At 44.3% G+C, this 19,758-nt stretch overlaps 1 protein-coding gene across 2 annotated transcripts in view; it reads right to left on the bottom strand.

Moving 5' to 3' along the window:
* Window positions 1-3,340: 3,340 nt before the first annotated feature.
* sema3h (sema domain, immunoglobulin domain (Ig), short basic domain, secreted, (semaphorin) 3H) overlaps window positions 3,341-19,758 on the bottom strand; it is a 35,297-nt gene continuing 18,879 nt past the window's right edge. Inside the window, exons 5-18 of one of the 2 annotated variants that reach the window (XM_011621806.2) lie at window positions 18,927-19,020; window positions 18,463-18,582; window positions 17,458-17,603; window positions 17,122-17,236; window positions 8,856-8,925; window positions 6,862-7,006; window positions 6,666-6,755; window positions 6,391-6,520; window positions 6,229-6,317; window positions 5,847-5,888; window positions 5,149-5,306; window positions 4,417-4,478; window positions 4,007-4,149; window positions 3,341-3,927 (exon numbers count right to left, since the gene is read on the bottom strand). In XM_011621806.2, coding sequence (XP_011620108.1) covers window positions 3,466-3,927; window positions 4,007-4,149; window positions 4,417-4,478; window positions 5,149-5,306; window positions 5,847-5,888; window positions 6,229-6,317; window positions 6,391-6,520; window positions 6,666-6,755; window positions 6,862-7,006; window positions 8,856-8,925; window positions 17,122-17,236; window positions 17,458-17,603; window positions 18,463-18,582; window positions 18,927-19,020 — 1,866 coding nt within the window. In that variant the 3' untranslated portion in view covers window positions 3,341-3,465. The remainder of the gene's footprint in view (window positions 3,928-4,006; window positions 4,150-4,416; window positions 4,479-5,148; window positions 5,307-5,846; window positions 5,889-6,228; window positions 6,318-6,390; window positions 6,521-6,665; window positions 6,756-6,861; window positions 7,007-8,855; window positions 8,926-17,121; window positions 17,237-17,457; window positions 17,604-18,462; window positions 18,583-18,926; window positions 19,021-19,758) is intronic. The other variant, XM_029833922.1, reaches the window with a different exon arrangement.

Below are 19,758 nucleotides of genomic sequence, written 5' to 3'. Positions count from 1 at the left end.
GAGACTGTGATTATGCTTATATCAGCTTGTCCGACCAAAGCCTGTTACGTTCCAAAAAACTGTCCACGCAAAGCAGACAACAAAAGAGGAAACTGGTTGGAAAAAGCAAACGAGGGTTGGTGGTCACGGCGCTCGGCTGATGAACTGTATCACTGGCCCCATCCAACTGCTCAACGGGAGGTTAATAACGCAAAAAAACTGTAAACAACAAGGAGTATGTGGTCAGACTGGCAGGATGATGGTTGGCCACCATTTTGGAACGAAGACACTGGTGGTCAAGATAAAATGTGGAGTGGAGATTGAGTTGTAACTGTAGCTGCACTGATTTTAAGGAGACGGATGTTAAATATGTGAACTTAAATTCTTTGTGGGAAAGCGTGTGTGTTTTTGTGTGTGTGTGTGTGTGTGTGTTTGTGTGAGATGGATTTGCTTGAGTGCACAGAAATGTAACACAAAAAGCATTTTTAAAGAACATTTAATGTTATTTTAAAAGGTTTCTGTTCACTCAAAGATTTCTTATTAAGTCAAAATGTTTGTTGTTTGAGTAATTATATAGTCTTTTTTTTTTTCCAAAATAACCCAGACACACACCGATTTGGAAGCAGACCTTTATACATATTTACAAACCCAACATCTCCACACCAGAGATTTTGTCCGAGACGGTTTCATTCCGAATGCAAAGAGGCCATTCTGTAAATAAAACATCAACAAATATTGACACCAAGATACAAAAACGGCACGAGAGAGTCAAGCGAGGAGCAGCTCTTCGTCCATGAAAATGCCTCCTGCTGCTTGTTGCGTGTGGTCAGCATGAATCTACACACTATACACAGTTGTACATACACAATATGCCCAGAGATGGATTCTTTTTTTTTCATGGTTTTAGATTTTTGAGTTTGCAGAGACAAACTTCAGAGGACAGAGTTGAGATCAGCGGTCACCACCTGAAACATGTGTATTTGTTCAACATGGCTTTTCTACTCAGTGAAGCTGTCGCCTGTAATCTGGTGGCTCAGCTGCCGACGTCGGCACAGTAAAAGTTTGCTCTTCATGTGACCTTAGTTTCACATTATGTTTAGCTGCAACGCCCCGTAAATATCTGAAAACACAACAGACCCTTGATTACATTTGGATTATACTGCCAGCTTCACACTCACCCACACTCCCTTTCATATTTGAAAGCTGTAACCAACGCACACTTTGAACATTCCCAGCCGAGCCCTCTCTCGTAAACTCCCCGACTCCAAAATCCCAGAAGCAGCTCGATACTTCACGGCCCTTTCATGTGGCCGGAGAGGCCAGCCCAGCGAGGCCCGTGCTGAATTTCTGTGGCCCGTCTCCGCTCTGAATCATTCCTCTTTTTTCCCTCATTCTGCTTTTAGCATCATAAGTGTTTCCGACTGGTGACTTCTCTGTTTGGCAGAGACTCTGATTTGGCATCTTCTCCTTCATCTGAGCTGCAGCGATCATCTGAAAAATGCTCAGACACACAGACACACATTGTGTTATTTTGTCTGAAATCTTGAGACCATTTCTGGACTCTAACTGTAAAAGTCAATTTTTTTCTCGGTTTCTCACTTTTTCTTGCATATAACACTTAAAATCAACAGCCATTATTCACCACCAATGTGAAATGTAATAAGATATTCTCTGGTCTGTGTTTAGTTCAGGTTTAACGTTTTCTGAAACATTTGGGTGCTGATGAGCCCCATAGGACAGATGGGAAAATGACAGACATGCATGCGTTTCAAAGTCTGAGCGCAATCATATGGGACATGCACATATTTCTGCTATATTCTGTCCACGTGGGCGATGAAGACCATTACAAGTTTCCATACACTGTCTCAAAATACATTAAACAAGCAGATTAAACAAATAAATACCAGTACAGATAAAGTTAAATACAGGACAAATACTGTGCGTTGAAAACGATCCGCGCCTTGCAGAGTCAGTTCGTCGGTTCCGTTTGGTTGTCCACATGCTCCACCTTGTAAAATAAGGGCTTCTATATTTTACATCAGGCCAGATTCATAATTTACAGCCAGATGTGATGTATTATTCCATTTCTTTAGCTGGGCTGGAGCCCTCACGCTGTCATCCAAGTCCCATTTTTGATTTGCAGCCACAGATTGACAAACATGCATGTGCTGTACAGAGGCTCTTCCGTCCATTGTTCGGGCCTCCATCAATCGTCTCTGTTGTCCACATCATATCCAACAAGACCAACATTGTTTTAAATGAATCCTATTTTGACCAAAGACAGTACACTTGCTAAATGATGTGCAGATGTGTCCTACATAAACAAAATTCTTAAGCCTGTACACTCTTTATCCAAAACACTAGAGAAACACTCAAAATAGGATGGAGCAACCACTCTGATGTTCTAAAGTCCTGCAGATTTTCTACACCTGTACTGAGATCTCCCGTTGCTGTGTGCCAGACCAGTGCCAGATATTTCTGGAAACTAAAACCAGTTGACTTCTGAACCTTGAGGAGAAGGTAATGGAAACTTCTGCCACAGCGTCTTCACCTCATCAAAGCTCTGCCTTCGCTCTCTTTGTTCTTTGTGGGGAGTCGGCGGTCCAACCCTGCCGACCTGACGAAACCAACCAAGGTCTGAAAGGGGGCCAGATTAGTGGAGGAGGATGCAGACGGCAGCTGTGCTGCCTAAATTTACGCCAAGCTCATAATTAATGCCTTCTGAGATTGTTTAATTCATCATCGCTGCTTTTAAATTGATATGCGCTTCATCACGGAGAATATTTTCTGTTTTGTTTCTTTCAGTTCTCCTCTGATGTGTTTAATCTGCAGCCAAATTAACAGCGTTTCCAAGATGAATTTTGAAAGCAGAACATGGTTCAGTTTGGAAACTGGTCCTTGCACCTGCAAAACCTCAAACTCCTGCTTAAGAAGTACGTTTACAGCAGTGCACTGCAAGACTCAAGTGTTGCAAAATGAATTTGAAAGTGTGCCTGAAAGTTGGAAATCAGTCACAAGCATCTGTTCTGTCTACAGAAGAGTCTTCTTCACAAATAACAGCGTTCATTTCTAAAGAGTGAGCTGGTCCTTAAAATGATTGATATCTACATTTGGAAGAAGGAAGAGTGACCTTTTTTTTCCCTCTGTAGCTGCTCCAAATCACAACTCTCTGAAGCGTTTGTCACCACAGAATCAGCTGAATTAAATGATAACGACATGCTTTTCAGCCATAATTCAACATGCTACACAACATGAGGAGTTTGGCTTTTTTAATTGAGTCCATGTGAGAGTGTTTGCTGCTGTTATCCTCCACAAACGTGCTGTATTTGTACCTAATTAAAGGATGGCTTTTCTTCTTCAGTCTCAGTACATACAGTCCATATCTGTCCTCAGTGTATAAGTTAAGTGTGTATATGTGCGTGTATCTGTGTGTTTCGCCATAAATGTGTGTATCAGTGGAAATAAACTCTCTGTCCACGACCCAATTCAGGCACTCCTTGGTGCCCTCTGCTGTGGCTTGCTTCTGCTCTTCCTCCCCGCTGCTCTTCCTCCACCTCCACCTCCTCGTGCTCTTCCGCCCTCATGCTTATGGCGCCCCCCCTTCTCTTTCTCTTTGTAGAACCCCATCGTGATGGCTCCGTGACGCCGCTGGTTCCGAGGGGGGCGGTATCCCAGTGCCTGACAGTGCTGGCCGATGTTTCCCGGGTGAATCAGCGCCATCACGTCTTCGTACCAGCGCTGGGTTCCAGTGCTCTGATGCAAAGATCCAGACCAGGAGGCCAGAAGACGGTCGGCCATGGGGCTCCAGACGGTGAGGCGGACGGTGACGGCAGTCCAGTGGTAACCGTGCTCCTCCACCTGGCAGTGGTAGACGCCGCCATGCGACAGCTCAGCCTGACGAATTAAAATGCCCCGCTCGATAACTACCAGCTGGTCACCTGTTACCACCTGGAGACCAGATGAAAAGAGGGTTAAAGGTTATATTCTCCGGACTGGTCTTGGTGGAGATGTCCTCGCATGCGTTCACCTGGTTGAGTTCCGGACTGTTTTCTCCAGCCTGTTTGTACCAGGTAACGGCAGCATGTCTAGAGCGTGGCAGACACTCCAGGTAGGTGCTGTTGCCCTCGGCAACCATCATCACCCTTTGCTCCGCCTCCACCTGCAGCCCAGCTGAACAGTGTAGCCAAAGAGATGTGAATTTTGGTGATTTCTAAAAATGTTCCATTTATATTCAGGTTAAACCATTAGTTTAGCACCTTTAGTTTTCCCCTATGTGTCACCCAACACAATTTAATTCTTATGTGACAGTGATGATAAACATGTGCTTAAGTGTAGTTTTTTGAAGGAATTTGGGAGTAAAACAAGGTTGAGAAATGATTTGAGTTCCATGTTATCGAGTGTTGGAATAAAGTTCTGAAGAATAAAGCTGTTCCTCACCTCCCTGCCTGACACACTGAGTGAGCGGATCTTCATCCTCCCCTAAGTGGCGAGCATTCCTCCTGCAAGCACACAGGCGTGTAATGACAGTAAACAGTCATTTATGGGCTGTTAGTTGTGGACCGATCACAGCCTGAAGCGACTGACTGACCAAAGGAGCAACATCCAGAAAACTCTACGTGGAGGTGGTGGCTGAATGAATTAATCTTAACAGGAGAGCGGCGGCTCTGCGAGCACCAATTAGTTGACTATATTATTCAGCTAAATGGCAGACTGACTAAACACAAGCACAGGCTAAACTAATTGAGTAACAGAACAAAATCTTCAGTTACTTTTATAAGAGTAGATCAAGATGTTTTTGCTTGTAAATGCAGATAGAGTTCAGCTCTCTAATAGATCTTAGTGGAAAGTAAGACTAGCGGTGGTTAATGTGGCACATGACAAAGAGGCTTGGCAAAGCAATGGTGCATATACATATATCACTGGTACATGCGCTGAAAAGATCCATTTATAATCACTTGTAAACCAAGAAAGTGCTGCTCAAGTGGAAAAAATGCTTCAAATTTCATTAGAGTTCAGATATAATGTGAGCCACATTTCAACTCAGCAAAGATGGTTTGAGGCTTGGAGATTGAACCAGCGTGTTTGTTCTTACGTCTGTAAGAGGAAACATATCAGTCATGTTTAGATTAGTGCTGTTTAGAGAGAACTGAGCTCATTTGCCCTGGGTACCTGCGCACAGTGGGCATGTAGGGGCTGCAGGCGTGGCCGTCCCACGTGCAGTAAGGATCTCTGGCCAGGCAGCATTCGGCGCAGGCCTGACCGTACAGCTCACACTGGTACAGGCTGAGCTGGGACACACCCTCCCGGGAGCCCACAAACAACCACTGCTGCAGATGGGAGGAACAGAAGGAAGAGGGGGCAAGGAGAGAAGCAATGGAAGAGGATTACAGTCAGAAATATAGGGAAAGAAGAAGACATGGGAGGAAAGGGGACACGTTAATCTCTTTAGACTCCAAGAGTCTACAGCTACACCAGAACACATTCATATTTGACTGACACTGCTTAACAAGATTGTGTGTGTGTGTGTGTGTGTGCGTGTGTGTGTGTGTGTGTGTATTTGCATTTCTGTAACCTTGAGTGTTTACATTTAACAAGGTAAAATGGATTCCTCTACTTCAGTGTGTGTGTGTGTGTGAGAGTGTGAGTATATGCGTGCACGCTTGCCTCCTCTTCATTATTCCTCTGACTAAGGTAGGGTAACCATAGAAACTAAAGACGAAGTTGTCCTTGGAGATTACAAACTAAAGAGATGAGTGATAACTGTGATGCTTGACTCCCTCTCTCTCTCGTTCGCTATGTCTGTGTGCGTGCGTGCATGAGTGTGTGTGTGAAAAGTTTCAACGTGAGTTTTGTCTCCTATTTGTTACCTTTTTCTTTGAGAGTGTCATCGCGGTCACAGGTGATTTGTGCTGTGAGGAAAAGGGAGAAAAACCCAGTTGTCATGTGATGGTGCTGCTTATGTAAACTGCACATTTCTAAAGACAACAATGAGGGGATTGGAAAGAAATTCTGGCCCTAACGAGCAAACGCTTTCATGCAGGGAGCACAAAGGAAGGAAGGAAAACCTTTCCAGTCACCCATTTGAAAATGAACACATGACAACGTTGCTGTTTATTCATTAATTTCTCTTTAGCTGCTTTTTCCTCTGGCAGAAAGCTGAATAATAAAGTAAAAATAGTTACTGGTTCCCAACTACTCACATGGGGATATGACACAGAAGAAAGGCCCCTAATCCTGTTTTTAATGTACCTGAAAGACCTGCATCTGCTCCAGAGTGATCTCCTGACTCTGCCCATGATCTTTGGGCAGGTGAATGGCCTTCAGAACCAGACCTGAGTCTGTGGGACAGGACGCATCAGTGTGAGCCAAATCCGAATCACAAAATACTTCCAAACACAAGATGATGGCTACCTGTGCCGATGAACAGGACGTCATAGGTGCTGTCCACTGCTTCCACTCGGTCCACCACCAATTTACTGAATTTGTAGTGAACACCCACTCTGACCAGGAGGGGGCGCTCTCCCAGAGGCAGCACACTTTCCTAAAACAACCATCAGTGCTTTTAACTGTAATGGAATTGTATAATTATGTATAATTATTATACTAAAATGGAATAGATCACAATCTAGATAGACTTAATGAGAACAATTTAATTTCTAAAAGACAAAAAGAAAAATGAGCTGAACCTGTAGCAGCGGGTGTGTCCGGCTGAAAAAAATGACGTCATCAGGGTACTCTCTGGTTGAGCTGTAGCTACCATAAGTCGTACTGGGACACTGGCAGAAAAACAGAAAAGTCAAGTTTAAAAAAGTAATGACGATCACAACCTAAAGTGTTGCAGTATCTGCACGCAGAGCGCGGAAATCAGGAGTTTGGACTCACAGTTCCTGGTCTCGGGTAAGGCACCTTGCCTGTAAACTCCGCCCACTTATACTGGGGCCCCTCTTTGTGCAGGAAGTTCCCCTTGAAAGCACGAACGACATCCTCCATTCTGTAGACGCACACTGCCGAACCGTTCAAGATATCGCTGAGAGCCAGCCAGCAAAGAAGACGGGGGAAGAGTGTCAGTCATGTCAGCAGAGCCACCATAATCCAATACAACCGCAGTGTGGATGATTAAGGAAGCAAGCTTATTGTTCATACCATGGTGTGCAGATTCATTCTAAGAGTTTGCAGCTTTAAAAAGCTTAAGTAGATTGAATAAAAAAAGAGTGATGTGTTGTGCAAATGCTATGAGTCAGCGCAGCGTTTTTCACCAAACCAAAGACTTGGCCGACGTGAATGAATGAGCTGCTTTCAGCACGGAAGACCTCAGCCTGACACGGCCCATCCAGCTGAGTTAAGATCACGGCTATATTTCTGCTTTGAGTGTATGTGACTTAAATATTCATCCCTGATTGCTGCAGCTGTTAGAACAGAGCCGAGGGGAAAGTGGAATTTCTAATGTCTGACTCGCAGCATGCTAACTTTGCTGTCTCTAAAATGAAACTTGCGTTCCCTCTGAACGCCCCCCCCCCCCCCTACATTCCTTTCCTTAAATCAGTAGATATCTGTTGCACAACATATTGTATTTTGCATAGTACAATAGAAAACATTTCCTTTGCAACTTTTATGACTATTTATTGGTGTAATGTGTTGTCATTTTGTTTTGGTCCTGGTCCTGCTCAAGGTTTCTTCCTGTTAAAGGGGAGTTTTTCCTTGCCACTTGCTTGTCTGGGGTCAGGCCCTGGGATTCTGGAAAGCGCCTTGAAACAGTCTTGATTGTATAAGACGCTATATAAATAAAGATTGATTTGATGATTTGATTTGATTTTAAAATCTTGTTCCTAATCATTACTGCAGGAATAAATGTTTCATAAATGCACGCGTGGCTCTAAAGAGAAAGAGTGAAAATGGGCCGTCATCGCAGGGCACAGCAGCCTCTCAGCAGCAGAAGTTTCCATTCCAATGAAATGGCCTTTTTGCACTCTGCTGTTCTGTGGTTGGGACCCCACCCTGGGTGATGCCTTGGATTTCCACCCATTCCCCACCGAGGCTCCAGACACGCTCCAAACCCCCGGAGAGAGACCAACTCCCTGCCGCTCCGTGCCAAATGACGTCACTCTTGTGCGGCTACCGTACAGCTGCGGCCTTCTGGACCCCTCTCTCAGTAAGTTGGGAGAAAACCAGAAACTGCTTGAAAACATTTTTTTCTCGCTCTTGTTGTGGCTGTGCACCACTTACTGCTCCCATGCTTTTTTCCCCAGTTAGGGCCTATTTTGTATTGTATTGTGCGTCAGTTTATGTGTGAATCTGACTCACTTTTAACGAGAGTCTTGTACTGTCTCTCTGCGTGGCTTTGTGAGCTTCTGTGTTTGTGTCGTTCCTCCAGAAGGAGCAGAAAATAGATTTTCTCTCCATCGCCGGGGTGATAACAATTGTCATCTTTGACTGTAATCAAACCAATTTCAGCGTTGCCTGATGTTTTCAGTGTTTGTAATGGTATTTTTTTTTGATAAAGTTTGTCGTTTGCACCCTTTCTCGGTGTTTTCTTCTCTTCTCAACCCTGCTGTCTTTGATGATTTTTGCTTTTATAGTTCTTTGTTCTCTATCTTGTTCTTTGTTCTCCCTTTGTTCTAATCATACCTCCATTACAGCTCAGTCAACAAGACAAAAAGCGTAATTAGAATTAACATTTTTAAAAAAGGCCAAGCCCATAACAGACCCAGGGATGTTTACAGACGCATACTGCACGGATCACCGCTAGCTTAAGCTGTCCTGACGTCAAGTCTTTATAAAAATGTTTCCTTTGAACTTGTTTAAATAGTTTGATATTCAGCCCTATGTATATTTATGTATTTCATTTCAGCTTTGGGAACTTTGGCTGAGACACATACCTTGAAGTGGTAAACAGGCCATAGATGAGAGGGTTCTTCTTGTCTTTCCCATGCAGGATAAAGATGTCCTCTGGATGGAGAAAACATGGACAGGAGGGAGCGATCAGGGGAAGGTAACCAACAAGACAGCCTTGAGAGGGACATTTAAATAGCAGCCTCATCAATCTAAACTGTGCTTGCTGTCTTGTGTGCACATCCGTGCGTCTGACTGTGTGACTGATAATGTCAGGAGCGCTGGCAGCATGGCTGACTCGATAATGAATCTGGAGCCATTAATAACCAGTGCGCCCAGTGGGAGAGCTGAGCACATGAACACATCACCTGCTGTCACTCACTCTCTCATCACCTTGATCCTCTCCCTTCACTTTAAACCCACAGTAGATATATTTTAGCCCCACGGTCGTCCGTCGACCTTCACAACTTTAAAGTGGATATTTTATTCACCACCTGTAATATTAATACATGAATAAATAGCTCTAATCCCTAATATTGATATAAATAATTCAGAGCGATGGTGATGACACGCCGTGCAGAGATTCTCAACCGAGGTATCACTATTTAGCACTTTTGGCTCCTCCTATTTGGATGTAATTCATCATCTTCAACACAATCATCAAAAAGAGCTCAGTGATGATGTTGAACGCAAACAGCCCAAATAAACAGCAAACTGCTCTTGCATATAATTAAAGGTTTGCTCATTTCTGAAATGGTCAATTATGCCCCCCCCCCCCCCCAAAAAAAAACCAAGTCGAATAAAGGAGAGAAATGGAAACGAACAAATGAACAAACATACGGAAGATGTCAAGAGACTGAGAAATGACTCTAATTTTCACGCTGTCAGAAACATTGTGTGATTAACATTTAAGTGCAATGTTTGCAATCACAGTTTTCACGCAGCACAAACAAAAACATGTTTTCAGAGACTTTCTGTCATTCTTTTTATGCAACATTTTACTCTTAAGTGTGGCTTAAATACCTGGTATTACTATTTGTAACCCCATTGATGCTGAACTGGGCAGCTTTACTGGTTCAAATGGGACTAACTAGCCATACTGTTTAATGTAGGTTTAATGTAGGCACCGCTGTAGGTTTAATACTTGAACACACTCTCACATTCCCATCATTCCTGCACCTTCAGGTGGCTCCAGTGGAACTACAACAGCACTACAGGAGGTCCAATCTCATCTCTTATCTCTCTCACGCTCTCTCTCTCTCTCTCTCTCTCTCACACACACACACACACACACACACACACACACACACACACAAAAGAAATAAAAAGCTTCTATGAGCATGCATGCATATAAAAGAAATGTGAAACAGCAGGGACCAAAGTACATTGAGGCGAACACATGCTGTATCTTTACACAAACACACGCTTACACACACACACACACACACACACGATGAGCAGACATCTCAGTGGAGAGCAGTGAGGACTATGGGTAGTTTATGGCCTGCAGCTCACATTATGCCTTCTCTCATCCCCTATTTGATATGTCAGCCATTCTTTTCATAGTTATCTTTATTGTCTTTCTTTTGTTTCTTTTACATCATAATCTTTGGGCGGATGAATGTTGTCTTTACGTCTCTAACGCTCCGCTATATTGCTACTCACTCATCCTCAAAGTCATCTACAGTGAATCATTGCCACGGCGCCCTTATCACGTCGAGGCTTCGCTTTTTTGCTTACATCTTGTAAAGAATGCCCCAACTCCAGTTCATTAATCAAAAGTTTTATCTTTCAATTTTCTGCACCGTCTATCATTTTATTTATTTTGTTTTTCTTGCTTTGGATGATTTATAGGCTTCTTTTTTAACCTTAAAGTTACAGATTTTTGCAGACGTTATTTGAAAGCCACAGAACATCCAAATGTTTACGAGTGAAAAGAAAATAGACTCCACTTAAGACTCGAAATTGGAAAGAAATAGTCTCAGTTATTATAGTGTGGGAGAAGAGCTTGACTGGCTGCTACTGTGGAAGCTGTGCAACTGCAACTCTTGGCCCCCATCTTGCAATATAAAGATTTACAGAGAGTTGTTCTCTTATATTTCTTAAAATATTATGACAAGATTCTTATTTGCTGGCACAAAACAGTTTGGCTGCGTTTAGCACAAGTTGGGCCAGAACAATATGGATGAATGGGTTCATTGGACGTTTTTGTCATTTCGAAAGGTGGAGCAATCTCGTCAGCCTTTGAAACCTGGGGGTCATGTGATCGGATGTTGATCTGAGCCATTTGTTCATTTTGAAGTGATTATAAATCTTCATCTATTCAGGAGTCGCCATTTGCTAAACCGCAGCTACACTGGTGACGCCACTGGTCTCCTCATTTGCAAAATCTGCAGCCCACATGTTTGAGTGGTTAAAAATAACACTCCAGTGTTCGTATCATCTCGGAGAGACTGAGAAAAAACGTTTCAGTCATGTGTTTTACAGTGTCACGTTTGTCTGAGCTGTAAAACTTCATTTCTTTTTCCCCAAAAACGCTAAATCTGGCTGAAGCACAACAGCGGTTACGTAAGGAGAGACGCCATCTTAAATTTAAAAAAAAGACCCGATATTGACGAGCTAAGAAGAAAATCAGGGCGCGGCGTAGCGCCGAGGCTGCACAACAGAATAGCTCGTTATTCAAGAAGTGCAGCCTAAACTTGAGTGAAACTTTGTTAAAACTCCGTGGGGGGAAAACTTTGAGTCCTATCTCTTTGCTTGAAAGTCAGCGGGACGCTTTGTTCTCTGCACCTCACTGTGCACTCACATGAAGACGTAGTTAAACTTTGGCAGGCGCAGCCAGAACAACATTAGTCTTTCTCAGACTTTGAAGATATCTGTTATTTACTGCAGAAGCTTGGCAAAAAAACACAGGGGGGGGTGTGGGGGTGCGACTGCGTGACAAGTTTAATTCATGGCTGAGTTAGTGCAGTTCCGCCTCAACTATACCGTCTGTTTGAAGGATAAACTGAAATAACTCTGAGGTAATTAATCTTGAACACAGAAGGGAAAGCTAGCGTATATGCAGTCATCAAAACCACTGCTGCAGACTTCTGCTTCTGCCTGCACAGGTGTTTCACAGGGTGGCCCCAGAGGAAGCCTGAACAATCTTTAATATTAATCAATCCTTAGATTTGCTCTTGTTTTGAGCTGTTCTATGTCCCCCCTCCTGCGTTGCTCCTTATCTGTTTATCAGGTGAACCTCCCTCAACACCACAACCACCACCTCCCCCTACTCTCTATCCAAATCCACCTGGACATCCCGGGACCCATTTGGACATCTTCTCTTTGTTTCTCACTTTCACCACCTCCTTCCCCCTTCTCATATCTCTTCATCCCTCCATCTCCACGTCCGTCTGCCTGTCTAGTCTGTTTACACCGGAGGGTTATTCTTCTATCTTCTTCTCTAAACAAAACGCGCTTGCGCTCCCCTGAGGGTAGATAGTCTTGTCTCGCCCGCAGACCTTCCACCACGGCCCCTATCTTCCTCCTCCTCCTCCAAAACGTCTAGCCATACCCCCCGAGGCGTACACCCCTATCCTCCTCCTCTCTCTCCTTGTCCAGCCACCCACAATGCTACCATTAACCTCCTCCCTCCTCGCCGCGTTTCTGACCACACGCCCCATCTTTATTTCCTCTTTGCAGTCATTTACAGATAATAGCCCTCCCTCCATCCTGTCTGGCTCTTTAACCCCTTCAGCTATTGGCCCCGTTCCTTCTGCTGCTCCACATTTTCTTCCCCGTGACACATTTTCCCGTCTACCGCCGCTCTTAAGTCCATTTTGAAATCTCCAAAACTTTCAACAGCAACGCCGACGAAGGAAAATGAGGATGTCACTGGCTGCTAAAGCGCTACAACGCACAGCCGGCCATTTCTATTAAACGCTACCAAAGGCGTCTCGTAGCGTCCCAAAACATGAGAACAACCTCTCCACCCTTATTGTCTCACTCTGTCTCCTTGTCCTCCCCGTGTTCATCACTCTCTGCTCCATCCCGCCCTATTAACCCCATTTCTTTTTCTCCCCGTCTCCCTAACCATGAGCCCCCCCCACCCTTTCTGCTTCACCTCACTTGTCCCCTCTGTGTCCTTCATGGATAAATGTCGTTGTCTGGGTCAGATCAGGGTACATAAATGTCATCTTCTCCTTTGCTCTTAATCCCATCCTCTGCTTCTGTCTGTGCCATCTATTAACCACAACACTTCATTGATGTCCTTAATTTCTCAGCTATATTTCTCCTAAGTGGACATCCTGCAATTATAATGAGGACTTTTCCTATCGTGTATTATAGCAGCGGGGCCTCTGCTCTGTTATATGTTGCAACAACTGGATTTACACACACTGGAAAGACTTTTTTGTATTTATGAATTCTTCACAAAAACCTTGTCCGCTTTCAGAGGACGCTGCTTCTGCTTAAAGGAGAGAACAGGAGGCTGTGACAAGTTAACAGCTCATCCTGCCATCGGCGACAGGTGCAGGTACAGGCGACACCTTGAAACAACAGCAGTAACACGTGTTTTAGCAGCAGTGAGGAACAAAAGATTCAGCAGCAAAATAATGATTTGAGATCTACGAAGTCTACGATGATGACCTCTCTCGAGTGGGCCCGAATGAATATTTCTGTTCCACCTGACAGCCAGAATACCTGTTTTGCTACATGGTTCCAAATATAACTTGAAACGAGCTGTTCCTGAACATGCGTGGAAAGAATGACCATTTCTGTTGAGCACCAAGGCAATAAAGCTTTAATAACAGCTTCTATTTATCTTCTCTCCTCTGTTTTCCTTGTCTCACGTTTATCTCCCTCCTATCTGTCTTTTGTTGTCAAGTTCGCACCTTTTCCTCTCACTTTTGCCCTCATACTTTGTCTCCCGTTGTTCCTTTTTCTCCTGCCCTCCTGAACCATCCTCTTCTGTCTCGAGTTTTGTACTTTGACAAATTGGGCTTCGATTCAAGTGTTTCTTCGCTCGAGTGTTTAATGGATCAGGATTGCACAATCTACAGATGATTACTGACATGATTGTGTTTGAAATGCACTTTAAACACTGTGTTTTTGTTGACCGTGTAGTTAAGCAGTAAATAATGGAAAAGGCATTCATCAGGGTTGGATATCCCAGCGCCTTAACAATTTATAAAGCATATGGATTGAGACATCAACTCTCCCCCACACTCAGTGTGTGGACAGTTTTGGTCGCCCTCCAATGTGCAATAATTTTCAATAAAGCCTTTTAAAGGGGGGTAATAAGGAGGCTTCGCAATAAAGCATCTGCCTCCCAGCGATGTTATCCCTGCTGTCCATGGATTGCGCGTCCATCCATCAGTGAGGGAAGGTCAAAATGTCAACGAGAGCAGACAAATATGTAAATAAACCATAAAAGCACCGATGTTGCGTTTAAGCATTTTTAAATAAAATGATCAATATATATATTCCTATAAATAGGATCTGCTGTGATTTTTTTGGGGAATTTGCAGCTAATATGAAGGTGTTTGCAGACTAATGTGGACTGGATGTTTGTGGCTGCAGTTATTATCCTGAACTGACTGTTTGTCCTTAAAACCTCAGATATCTTTTTCTTGAGCCAATCTGCTCACATCGATCTTTCCTTAAAGCCCGCCTACTTGACCTCACGAAGCTACAGGAAGCACGATGACGAGCGCCATCAAATCTCATTCGCCTCTCCAAGTATATTATATATTTTAAGGTGCTACTGAGACTTTGAAGCTTTTGCAGAAAACCTCAGCAACGTCTTTTATCATGCTGTTATCAGCGCTCATCTGTTAGCTCTTCTCCCTCCCACCATTCCTCCCCTCCAGGATGGTGGTTAAAACATAAAGTGACATGGATATAGTAGCTGTTTTATGTCTAGAAAAATGGCTCCCTCTGGCACGGATGTTGAAAAGGCCTGAAAATGCCTCCCCGACTCGTGTCAGGACACTTATTCCACCCGCAGCCTGACTCCAGAGCAAAAACCTCACAGTATGACTGTTTTTCCACAACAAAAAGACACAACAGAGACGGCAGCGGTGAATCATTTTCTATAAAGTTTGTCAGTATATATTTACGTCAGGAATGTCAGCGTTGTTAAATTACTCTGCAGTAAAGTGGTGCAGTGGAAAAGTGCTGGCTCATATTCCAGAGGTCAGGGGATCCAAACTATCTGCAGCTCTGATTCACCTCCTGGCTAAGCCATCAGTAATATATAATCCTGCTACTTCAGAAATTTAGGACACACTTATGAAAATGAATGTTGCCAATGTCCTTTTATCACCCTTACCTCTGAACGCTCGGCAAAATCTCCTCATATCATCGAGTTATCGCACACGCCCAGGTGCTCTGTGGCTGAGAAGGACCCACAGACCATCGAAGGTTTGTGGGATTTGTGGTGTTTCTGTGCGGTGGAGCGTAGTATAAACTCAACACAGGCAGCATTCTTAACCTGCTGGGTTAATCTTTTGTATATGGTCTGTGCAGTTTGTGTCTGTGAGTGGAAGTGCTGGGCTGTATTCGCAAACAAACGCAGGCTGCCCTTATCAGATATGTTAAAAGGAGGGGGGGGGATGCCTGGTCAAATGTTTACACTCCTAACAAGACAGAACCATCTTGCATACGCAGACAAGCTGAGGCAAGAGAGAAAGTAAGAGAGAGAAAGAGAGAGAGAGCATGGATGCTAACATTCAGGCTATTTCACTTATTTGAAATAAATTACTGGAATTACTGGAATACTGGAATCCTACAGAGGTATGCAGCGGAATGCTCAATGTCACCTGCCCTTCAGTTGTCCCTGATACTGAAAACAAATGAACACGACAGTCTTCCCATTCTACCACGGTGCATACATGACTTCAAGAGCTGCAATCACCAATCCACATATGAATAACGGGTCGTTTGTCATTTATACATCCCAATAGAGTGTTGAAATTTCTGAAAGGGACTAGCCGAACTCAGATACAAGGCTGTAATGAAACTGGCCTTTAAACAGTTTGGATCAACAATGATGTGGTGGCAGAATGAACGAGGCACTGGCCACGGGAGCCCCTTCTGTTATAGATGCTGTTATATACAACAATGATAAAAAGAACATTGTAAGTTCATAGGTGCTTTTGAACTGACTGGAGCACAGGTTCTGGAACCGGCTGCCTGAGGAGCCCCTCTTGAGGCTGGTTATTCATCTCGCCCTTTATTTGTGGCCGTCACAGCAGCACTAAAGAGAGACAAAGTTGCTTGTTCTTCAGCCGGTACCCTCCCATTGGATTTAAGCTGCAGCCCACAGTTAGAAGGGCCTCGACTTTGTCATCATCTGGCGCAAAAGGGCCGTATGTCATCTGGTGACATCACTTCCCTCTCGTTTGCTGCAGGAAGTGGGGGTGCGGTTACGAGATATATGAGTGTACAGAGATGGTGTTTGAACCATTTTCTCCTTGGCTTCAATGGCGATATCATCAACATCAGCCGTATGGTTCGCATATATGAAGTATAAATTGGACGCATACGCCTGCTGCTCTGGACAGCTCGGGTGGCAAAAGTTGGCCTCTGCTTCTATAAAATCTGCTGTTTTGTGAGGAACATTACATCAAGCCAGAGATATTCTTGTTGTTTCCCTTAATCATGTTTCAGGACTAGATACACTTAAATCCAACCTGTTTAATCAATCATTCTTTTAATTAATACTGACCATGTGGGGAACTGATAAATTCCTGCACTTAGCAACCAAAGAGACCTGCGTGGGTGCACGGAGTGTGTCAAATAACTCATATTGCAGACAGGAGGTGATAGCCCTTTGTGCTAATGTTCTACAAGTCCTACAAGTCCAGCGCAGTAAATTATTCATTTAACATTTTTTCAACACTGACAACAAGTCAGACAAGATTGCAAACACACACAGACGAGCAGCATAACACAAGTGTGAATCCTTCATAATGAATAAAATCCCTCTAATCTAATGTTGAGGCCAGTTGCCATGGTTACCACAGCACGGTGACCGACAAGGCTGTTGATCACCGTGGTAACGGCAGAACCACCTACAGTTTCGAAGTCTGTAAACTATCCTTCAAGCAAAATGCTTGATGCACGCGCCCATACACAAACACACACACACACACACACACACACACACACACACACACACACACACCAGCTGAGCATCTGACTTCATAACTTCTTTTATGACACATTCGCACAATCTTTTATGAGGCCCCAGCTGCTGATGAGACCAGCGGGTGGAGTCTTCCTCATGTGGTTGGGTTACACATGCGCGCTGTGCTCGTATGTACTCACGCAGCTGGTCGAAGTGTGTGTGGAGGCCGTCTGGTCCTGGGACTGAACACTCCAAACGAGCCTTTTGGAAGGTGCTCCACTTGTTCACCAGACTCCTCTGGCCTCCAATGTCATTCTAAAGAGGAATGAAAGAAAACACTTCCATGTAACCCGTATTTGACCTAAAACAAGAAGTTCGCACACGCATGTCAGTACGCACACACTGTCAGGCACGTATTCCTTGACAGATGAGCCAATCGAGTTCACACAGATGCTGATATGTTTCCGATAAGTGAACACAAACAAACAATCGCGAACATGTTGTCTTCCTTTTCCCTGCAAGAACTTGCTCTGTACCTTACACACACGCGCCACTCTGGAGTAGAGAACCTTCCCGGCAGCCCCCTCTGCCTCCTGAGCGCGCTCAGTGAAGAACACGTAGACTTTATCATCTTCGGGGTTATCGGTCTCAGACAGCGGCGCTACCCGCACAAACTGGGCATCTGATGATAGGAAGACACATAAATTCTAAATATCACGTTCCACCTCTGCTAAAATGCAAGAAATGCGCATGCACGAGTGTGCTTCAGATAGTGATAGAGCGCACAAACGGTAGAGAGGGTGAATGTGGACTGTAGCTTGTTGTTATCTGTGGCAGACGTGGACACACTGGCCTGATAAAGAGGGGAATGCAGGAGATGTTTCAGAGATATCAAGTTTACTCAAGTTCAGATGGCGAGGTTATAAAGCAACATGTTAGTGGGGAAGATGTTTATTCTGAAACCATTCATTTATGTTAAACTACTCAATTAGAGGAGAACGTCAGTCGATATGAGTTGGCTGAACTTCCCTTCTGTTATCTCACTCACTCACTTTCTACCGCTTGTTCCTCCACTGAGGGTCGCGGGGGGACTGGAGCCTATCCCAGCACAATGGGCGGAGGCAGGGTACACCCTGGACTGGACGCCAGTCAATCGCAGGGCTAACACATATAGACAAACAACCATTCTCTCTCACACTCATGGGCAATTTAGAGTTTCCAATTAGCCTAATCCCCAATCATGCATGTCTTTGGACTGTGGGAGGAAGCCGGAGTACCCGGAGAGAACCCACGCAGGCACAGGGAGAACATGCAAACTCCACACAGAAAGTCCCCAGCCTCAATCAGGGATCGAACCCGGGGCCTTCTTGCTGTGAGGCAACAGTGCTAACCACCACACCACCGTGCCGCCCCTCCCTTCTGTTATTTCTTTTAAAAACTCAATCACGATATATCGTACACGTGATGACACTACCCGTGGGAGCCAGATGAGCTTGTTCGCTATTTTCAGGATAATTCACCAGACAGTCGATCGTACTAACCCAGCAGCCAGGTGGAGTCGTACTGTTCGGTTCGGATGACGCGACGGCCGCCGAGGCTGCGGAAGAAGGACGAGTCGCGGCTCATGAAGTCTGAGGTGATTCCAGCGTACAGTTCTCCATCTGTCAAGAGTTTCAAATTATGCAAAGAGGAAGCAGTTTTCGACACTGTTGTACCACAGATGGTAGTTAATGCAGATCTGTTCAGTTACATTAAGGTTACATTATGTTTAGAAAAAGAAAACCTAAAGGTTTTTCCTCAGAACTGAAGTATGCAGATTTGTTCTGCAGATGTTGCACAGCTGGAACAAAAGGTTAATATCTTCATTTTAGTTTAGTGGTTAATCTGAAAATCAATGTTTTGCTTATGAAAAATCCATCCTGCACACTTTTCTGAAACCACAGAAACAACTGGTAATGCGCCCTTCAGTACCTTATAATTTGCAGTGCATTTGAAGCCAACTTACCGACCACAGTAGAAGCCGTTTTCTGAAATGGATCATAGGGACATTTCCCCTTCCCACACTCTGTCTGGCTGTAGGAGAGCAGCTGGTGCTCTGACTGGCAAAGAAAAGAAAAGTCACACAGAACAGAAGACAGCAGAACCATTATTTGATTGACAAATTACTTTATACACATATAATGCTGTCACTGTGATTTATGATGGACTGGAGACTTTTCCTGGCGGGAGACAAGTCTGCCACACACTCACACACACACACACACACACACACACACTAAGTAGCTGATCAAGGCTAATCGGGCTAAGTGGAAGGATTTCAAAATGTGTGAAGAACAGTCTTAAACCAGTCAGTACCACCAGCTCCTATAAGCGCCACGTCTGAACCACTCTGATCTTAGACAGCCTTTCATGGAATTAGTCTCTCACTCTCACGCACACACACACACACACTCACGCACACACACACACACACAGACAGACAGACACACACACCTGGATACCATGCATGCAACTTGAAGAAAATGCCTCAGCAAGAGACACAAATCAGACCGGTGCTGATCTGACAGTCCAGCATGAACGTGTCGCAGCTTTTCGCACATGTGTTTCCAACCATTTGCACCTACACGCCTCTGTGTGAAAATCCGTATATGTCTGCAGAAAAGCACCCAGAAATGTCCTGGCCTGTGTGTTCGACTTTTTTTAAGCAAAAATTATGGCGTTTTTAAGGAGGTTTGGCTTCAACGTCTGCGGTACACCTGTACATTATAGACAGACATATGCCGATATATCTGGGCATAGGGGCAGACATTACACATCCAATTCTTCACCTGCTGTTA

The sequence above is a fragment of the Takifugu rubripes genome, chromosome 3 (genome assembly GCF_901000725.2).
Source record: "Takifugu rubripes chromosome 3, fTakRub1.2, whole genome shotgun sequence".
Lineage (NCBI taxonomy): Eukaryota > Metazoa > Chordata > Actinopteri > Tetraodontiformes > Tetraodontidae > Takifugu > Takifugu rubripes.
This window is presented reverse-complemented; position numbering and strand designations above follow the sequence as displayed.